This window comes from Eupeodes corollae, chromosome 3, assembly GCF_945859685.1.
Source record: "Eupeodes corollae chromosome 3, idEupCoro1.1, whole genome shotgun sequence".
Taxonomy (NCBI): Eukaryota; Metazoa; Arthropoda; class Insecta; order Diptera; family Syrphidae; genus Eupeodes; species Eupeodes corollae.
The window spans coordinates 14,258,546-14,267,410 of NC_079149.1; the positions used below are offsets into that span (position 1 = coordinate 14,258,546).

At 38.6% G+C, this 8,865-nt stretch overlaps 1 protein-coding gene across 1 annotated transcript; it reads left to right on the plus strand.

Moving 5' to 3' along the window:
• Nucleotides 1-1,064: 1,064 nt before the first annotated feature.
• LOC129949150 (uncharacterized) lies at nt 1,065-6,446 on the plus strand. Its single transcript, XM_056060426.1, has one exon. It carries the CDS (start codon nt 1,065-1,067, stop codon nt 6,444-6,446), a length of 5,382 nt encoding a protein of 1,793 aa, XP_055916401.1.
• The last annotated feature ends 2,419 nt before the right edge of the window (nt 6,447-8,865 follow it).

Consider the following 8,865-nt stretch of genomic DNA (forward strand, 5'->3'; position numbering starts at 1 on the left):
ACAGTGAGAGTGCGAAGTTTCAATGAATAAACCATTTATAATACGCTGCTCATTTTGAAGTTTCCTCATTTTATAATTTCGTCCTTTCTACACTTTAACTTGATGAAAACTTCGTTTCTAGTCAATATTCTAACATTGAGAATTTGGTTATTGACGTATGGGTGCGTTCACAGTGAGAATGTGAAATATAAGAAAATGTTTTGACATTTCTTCATTTAATTATTTATTCGTTTTTATTTGACAGATTAGTTAAATAAAACGTTCACAACGAAAGTTCGAAGTTGATAAGCTGTGCGAATGTAAATAATTCGCGTAAATGCAAACAGAACTTTAAAGTATTTGAACATTCATTCAGTTTTTAAATTCATTTGGTTCATTTTTAATAATAATAAATACGTTCCACAAATTGTTAAATAAGATAAAAATGTCATTTGAATGTCAAGATTATATAAAGAAATTAATGGATTGTATATATTTTGTATTGTACACTAGGTCATATGATAAAATTAAAGATTATTCTAATTACAAATTCGAACAAGACAACGTCTTTTCTTTGGAACATTTTCAACCGGCATAATTTCTAAAACTTTGCTAAAGTTTCTAGTCGAGAACATTTGGTCCTTCGAGTTTTTATTTAACATACAAACAGTATTTGAGGTTTTGTTTTTCTTAATTTAAAAAACAATCAGTGCAAGCAAATTTAAAGTTAAAACATTTAAGTAAATTACATTTACACAAAAATAAAAAACTTAATATATAGTGCCGTGTGTGCAGTTAAAAAAAAAAAAAAAACAATAAATCTAGTTAAAATAAAAAAAAAGGAAAAGTATACAAAATATATCATTTAAACGATCCATCATTCACTCGGAGCCCCTGCAGCAACATCAACGACGACGCCAGCAGCATCTTTAACGACGACGACGACGTCAGCAGCAATTCACCGACAAAGTCAGCAGCCGTAGCCGCAGCATACAAGCAGTAAGTCGTTGCTTTTCTTGTTAGTAAAACCTGTCCCGATTTCGTTTTTTTTATATTACTCTGTAATTTAAAAATAATTTAAAGAAATGGAAAAATCATATAAGTATGGGGAATTGCAAAAGGGGTTACTTACAAAAGTCATCAAAGACCTTACTAATTTCAAAAAGGCTCCGAAGGAGCGGAGAACACCAGCATATGCATCGGGACGTCTTTCAAAGCTAGAAGAAGATCTAGCTACGTCGAAAGCCTATCACGAGGCAATCATTGGTGGTGGTATGCTGGAAGAATATTTAAAAAAGGATGAATTATTAGTGGTCTATGATCAAATGTATGATATTTACCTCGAATATAGGGCAGAATTGGTAGAGGCGATGGAAAAATCGAAAACACTTATCGCAGGTGATGTCCTAATGGGTGCTCCGCCCCCTCATTCTTCTGCATCGTCCTCACATTCGGCGATTCGTCTCCCGAGGATTGATCTGCCCAAATTCGACGGATCTTACACAAACTGGCGTGCTTTTCACGACAGATTTCAAGCTCTCGTCCATAAAAACGCGACCCTGGAGGACATCGACAAATTGCATTTCCTACAAACGTGTTTAATAGGTGATGCACATCGTTTTATGCAAAACATTGCTGTTGAGTCTGCAAGTTATGAAAAGGCATGGGAACTTTTGGAAGAGCGCTACAATCATAAACGCATTCTGGTGCACATCCAAATGCAATCGCTTTTTGGTCAACCCTCATTGACGCGAGAAACGGCATCTGGTCTCAAGGAGCTCTTGTATACAACTAGAGAATGTCTTCTCGCTCTTGAAAATTTGGAGGTTCCGATTTCTTCTTGGGATACGGTCTTGATATGGTTCCTTGTACAAAAGCTTCCTAGTACAAGTCAAAAATTATGGGAGGAAAAATTAGGGAATAGCAAGGACTTACCGAAATTTGATGCGTTTTCCGAATTTTTAGAGACACGATTCCGTACGCTTGAAGTTATGGGCCAACAAGAGCTAGCTACGCCCACCAGGCGCAAAGAAGAGTCATCTGTTAATTCAAGGCCACGCTTTCAACCATCGACTTCAAAGGTTTTACATACAAAGCATGTTGTAAAGCATCAACCTCAGAAAATTCCAAAGCACTTTCAAACTAGCCAAGTTCTTTGCAAATTGTGCAACCACAACAAGCACTCCCTTAGAAAATGCCAGCAATTTTTGGCAATGGACAGTGTCAAACGCCGAGAAGTAGTCCGGGGAATCCATGTTTGTGAAAATTGTCTGACATATGGGCATTCTCTCCAGGAATGCCAGAGTTTGAGTCGGTGCTATTTCTGTCAACAGAAACATCACTCACTCCTGCATTTGCAGCACCATAATAACTCTTTTCAACCTCAACAACCAGGTTCTGAACATCAGACCCAAGTCGGAACATCAAGCCAAGGTATGCCGTCTCAACCGAGAGTTACCGGTTCTAGTTCTAACACATTTCAGGCCTCAGTGAACCCGAATGCGCCTGAGTTCCAACCAGCTGTTCGTCAACAAACTCAAAACTACCACGCGTCGCACGGTGATCGTGCCCAAACACACCAGGTGCTCTTAGCTACAGCAGTTGTCAAAGCGCGAGCCACAGATGGAAGAATTCGTTTACTACGTGCCCTGGTTGATACAGGGTCAGAAACGTCTTTCATAACAGAAGCTGCTGCTCGTCTGCTGAAGTTGGAAAGGCGACGTGCCATTGTTGAGGTATCGGGGTTGGGGTTGGTCAGCAGCGGCACAACACAGCATACCGTCGAAGTGCATTTTGCTTCTCGCCATTCGACGTTTGAAACTGCCACACAGGCATTGGTTTTTAAGTCGCTGACTGGGCATCTCCCGGCCCAACGAGTGGTACCCAACAGTTGGAATCACCTCAAGGGTCTTACGTTAGCAGATCCCCATCTCTACGAGCCCGCTCCTATCGATTTATTGTTTGGAAGTGATGTTTGCGCCCAAATAATGCTACCGGAAATAAGAAGGTCTCCGGATAACAACGCACCGATAGCGCAAAATACGCATTTAGGGTGGATCGTGTTAGGGAAAGTTCCAGAGGAACTTCCCCGGCAAATTCGAAGTTTCGTGCAGGTTACCGACCTCGGAATTCAGCTACAGAAGTTTTGGGAGATGGAAGAAACGCCGTTCCAGACACATGAAACCCTAGACAACATTGTTTGTGAAGAACATTTTGAGAGGAATACGACACGTTTACCAGACGGGCGTTACCAAGTCAGCTTACCGTTCAAAGAAGGCCTTCCAGCGATGGGATCCAGCCGTCAAGGAGCTACTCGACGATTTCTCCATCTCGAGAAAAGACTTGCTGCAGATCCTAAACTTTGTGAGGACTATTCAAAGTGCAGAAATGAGTACATCAAGCTCAAACACATGGAAGAAATAGATGAAGATGACACGGTTTTGGCGACCCCTTACCATTATTTTCTTCCGCACCATGCAGTTTTTAAGGAAGCGAGTTCCACAACAAAGCTGAGAGTGGTGTTTGACGCAGCTTCTAAAGCTTCGGATGGGAAATCCCTCAACGAACATCTTCTTGTAGGTCCAAAATTGCAGACCAATATCATTGATCTTGTTCTCAGATGGCGTACTCATCGAGTTACTTTTACGGCAGACATTGAAAAGATGTACCGTCAAATTATGGTTAGTTTCCCAGACCGATACTTTCAGCTAATTTTGTGGAGGGAACAGAAATCTTCGCCGATTAAAGTCTTCAAAATGAACACTGTCACGTTTGGTACAGCGAGCGCACCATATCTTGCGATTAAGGTTTTGAAGAAACTAGCTGACGATGAAAGTCAGAATTTTCCCGAAGGGGCGAAGGTTGTCCGTGAGGACATGTACGTTGATGATCTGATCAGTGGAGCAGATTCCATCGAAGAAGCCAAGAGGAAACAACATGAAGCCAAGCAGCTCTTAGCGTCTGCGGGATTCAACCTGAGGAAATGGACGAGTAACTCCAAGGCTCTCCTGGAAGACATCGCTGCTGAGGATCGAGAACTCGATTTTGAACTCCCGTTTAACACCTCAAATCATGTCAAGACACTCGGCATCAAGTGGTTTCCACTTGACGACTACTTTTCTTTTCAAAATCTGCAAGTTTCACCAGAAGACATCACAAAACGGTCAATGTTGTCCACCATCGCTAAGCTGTTCGACCCACTCGGGTGGATATCACCCTGCATCATCACGGCGAAACTAATGATGCAACGCCTCTGGGAGCATGGTTGTGATTGGGACGATCCAATTCCTACTCCCTTAAAGACGGAATGGGAAGCTTTTCAACGCGAACTTCCTCTCATCGAACGATTGCGAATTCCGAGATGGATCGCGAAAAGCCCATCTAATAAGGCTGTCCAACTTCACGGATTCTGTGACGCCTCCATGAAAGCTTTCGGTGCAGTAGTCTACATTCGGGTCTTAGACACGGACGATCGAATCCTTACCAGCCTGCTTCTCTCAAAAACAAAAGTAGCACCAAGTCAGCGAACCATCACGCTGCCTCGCCTGGAACTCTGTGGAGCTGTTCTTCTGTCGCAGCTACTTAGTTACACCAAGGATATCTTGGCCATCCCCGATGTCGATATCTACGCGTGGACTGATTTGATGATAGCGTTGGCATGGATACAAGCGTCACCAGCAAAATGGACCACATTCGTATCCAATCGTGTATCCGAAATTCAGCGGCTTATACAGATCGACAGCTGGGGTCATGTTGCAACATTGCATAACCCAGCCGATCTAGCGATTCGAGGTGTATTTCCGGCTGAACTGGAGTCATTGGATATGTGGTGGAATGGACCTGAATTTTTAACGCGACAATGGGAATTCGATGCTCCGCATCAACTCATCGACAACGACACTGAAGAAGAAAAGAAGGATAAAAGTAAAGTGAATGTTTTAAGTATCAATATCACTCATGGCGATAAAATCTTGCAGGCTATTCACGACTCTTCCAGGTTGCTCAAATTACTTAGAGTCGTCGCCACCTGTCGTCGTTTCACAATAAAATGTCGACCTAAGCTTGGTCCTATCACTGGTCCAATCAATCCTAAAGAATTAGATGCAGCACATCAAATAGTGGTCAAGGCAGCACAGAAGGAGATGTTTGGAGATGAGATTCAACAAATTCTTGGAAATGCCAAAATTCCAAAGAATTTACTTTCGTTAAACGCATTTCTTGATTCTGACGGAATCTTACGAGTCGGGGGACGTTTAGCAAACTCCCTCCTTTCCTACGATGCCCAACATCCGATACTGTTGCAGAGCAACCACCATTTTACGAGTCTGGTTGTAAGAGATGCTCACAAGCAAACTCTACACGGCGGAATCCAGCAAATGATTAATTACATCCGACAACGATATTGGATAGGACAGATTCGGCGAAGCGTCAAGCACCAGTTGCATAAATGCCCTTCTTGCTACCGGCAAAAGGCATCTGAAATGCAACAACTGATGGGAAACTTACCTGCTGCGCGAGTACGCATATCGCGACCATTTAGTCACACCGGTGTTGACTATGCGGGACCAATCGAGATAAAAGCCTGGAAAGCCCGTGGAGCAAAAATACTAAAAGGCTATTTCGCAGTATTTATCTGTTTGGCAACCAAAGCCATTCATCTCGAAGCAGTATCAGACTTAACCACACAAGCATTTTTAGCAGCATTCAAACGGTTCACTGCCAGAAGAGGAATTTGTAAGCAGATCTATAGCGACTGCGGAACTAATTTCATCGGTGCCAATAATGAACTGGCAAAAATGATGAAAGAAGCACAACACGACTGGAAGCAGGTAGCAGAACTATTGGCAAATCGCGGTACAGATTGGCATTTCATTCCCCCAGCTTCTCCCCATTTCGGTGGCCTATGGGAAGCGGGTGTGAAGTCTGTCAAGTACCATCTCAAACGAGTCATTGGAATTGAGAGGCTTACCTTCGAGGAGCTCGCGACGCTTCTAGCACAAGTAGAAGCTTGTCTGAATTCGAGACCTCTATGCCCACTAACCGATAGCATCGATGATTTGAACGCACTAACTCCAGCACATTTCTTAGTCGGAGAATCTTTGCATGCAGTACCACAAGGTGAAACAGAAACAAACATTACACATAAAGATCGCTGGAAACGAGTTCAGGCATTATCTGAAGTATTTTGGAGACGATGGAATTCTGAATACTTATCTCGGCTTCAACAACGCCCAAAATGGACAAAAATACAAGAAAAGCCGAAGATAGGAGATTTGGTTCTCTTGAAGGATGAACGACTTCCACCAACACATTGGAATATGGCGCGAATAGAACAAACCCACAGCGGGTCAGACGGTTTGGTACGCGTTGTCACGCTCCGCACCAAGTCTGGACAGTTTAAACGACCGATTACTAAAATTTGCCTTTTACCTTCAAACAAAACCACGGAACAAACGAGTCTAATATAAATAATATTTAAAACCGTCAGAATCATATAAAATCATCACATCAAAACATGAAGTTAAAAACAAAAACAAAAAAAGAGATCGTAAACAAACCACATCAAATAAAACACCAATTCAATTCTGAAAATTTTAATTTATTCAAAACTATAATATCAGTAACTTGATCTTAAAATTATAAACTATAAATAAGGCTGCAACAAATAAACAATATAATTTAACAAAATTAAAACAATTTGATTCAAAATATTTCAATTTGACTTAAAACAAGATGGCTTATATCAAATTCTTAATCTAAATTCATCGCTAATATGGTAATGTCCGCAGCCAAAACATCAAACTTAAGTCCACAATTCAGCTTCAGCACGTCAAACGTCACATCTAATTCACTAGATTCAAAACAAACCAAATAAAATCACAACTCATAATTAAGAACACATACCTACAATTATTCATTTCACCGAAATTAAATATTAATTCACTTAATTCAACGTTTCAAAACACCGATATAATATTAAAATACTTAATGCAACATTTCGATTAAAACATCAATAAATATTTCCAACAAAACAAAATATATTTCAATAATTTATGAAATCAAATAATCGCATTTACTAAATGTTAAAAGCACTTCACAGTCACCACCAAATAAAATTTATTTAAATAAAACACAATTTCTACGAATTTAAAATTTGCAACATAAACACTCAACTCAAGATAAAAATTCAACAAAATTATAACGAGTAAAACCATACAACCGATACACGGCACCGCCCGATCAAAATATGTCTGCTTAAAACAAATTACAAAATAAAAATAATAATAATTCTAATCATAACAATACGCGAGAACATACGACCGATGCACGACCCCACTCGTTCAAAATTATGCACATAATTTCTCAAGCCAAAATCAAAACAAACAATTATGCGCACAATTCTCAATTATATACATATGTACATACATACCGGCTTTTGCAAATAAAAACGGTTAAAATAAAATCGAAAGACTTACGAACTTATATGTAGGTAATTACATATGTACATATGTATATGGAAGCACAAAACTGCATTATTAAATTTTAAATAAAATTATAATGAATACACATAATAAAAGGAACTCACCCATTGTTTTAACTAAACAACACAACATAATCATATAGGTACCTATGTACCTATTATTTAATTCAACCGCACTTGAATTATATTGTTAAAATTGATGTAACGCATCAAAGATGAAACCACCGTTTTCTTAAATTAATTAAACTAAATAAATTAATCACATTCATAACAAAATTTAAACTATATGAAATTAAAAACAAACGGAAAGCAACCCGACCGGCACACGAAACACGATATTAAATATATTAAAGAAATAAAATCCCATTCAATTGAATGAGACAAAAAAAACAAAATTAACAATCAGCGGTACTTTCACTACACATACTACGTTTGTGTTATGATAGAATATTTGTTGCTCTTGGTTTCGTTTACTTACTGTACTTGTTGTTTTTTTATAATTCCTTTTCTAAAAATATTCTCTCTCGTTACATGTTCAATGGAGTTGGGTTAAAATCAGCGAAAACCAAAAGGTGTCGATAGTGCAGCGCAAAAGGGTTATACCAAACTATCAAAACAATGGCGGGGAGAATGTGCGAATGTAAATAATTCGCGTAAATGCAAACAGAACTTTAAAGTATTTGAACATTCATTCAGTTTTTAAATTCATTTGGTTCATTTTTAATAATAATAAATACGTTCCACAAATTGTTAAATAAGATAAAAATGTCATTTGAATGTCAAGATTATATAAAGAAATTAATGGATTGTATATATTTTGTATTGTACACTAGGTCATATGATAAAATTAAAGATTATTCTAATTACAAATTCGAACAAGACAACGTCTTTTCTTTGGAACATTTTCAACCGGCATAATTTCTAAAACTTTGCTAAAGTTTCTAGTCGAGAACATAAGCCCCAATAAAAAAACGAAAACATATTTAAGGCTCATGGGACTATTGTGAGGGAACTCATGTTGACATTTCTTGTATAAAGGAATCAGTAGTCTGTTGCACGTTTACATTTCTTTTAGTGTGCGTGAGATAAAATGATAAGAAGTAAATGTGAGTCCGTTCAAAAGATGTTAATATCAAACCAGTCCTAATATTGGTTTCATGACAACTGCATGTCCTGTCAAATAAATTTGACAGAAAATTTAAGTATGTTGAAAACAAGAAGAAAAAGCAAACTCTGATGTGAGCTATAAAACGATTAGTGTCTTAAAACTAAAACCATCATTGGTCAAGAGTAATGTTCATAAATAAGTCTGTAAGCTTATGTTTATTTTCTTCTTTTTCAACTAAAGTCTTTTTATTACCGACAAACCGAAAAAGAACAATAAAATCCCCAAAACAGAGACAAAC

Coding starts and splice junctions, on each gene's coding strand:
- LOC129949150 (XM_056060426.1), top strand. CDS start 1,065: ATGGAAAAATCATATAAGTATGGGGAATTGCAAAAGGGGTTACTTACA.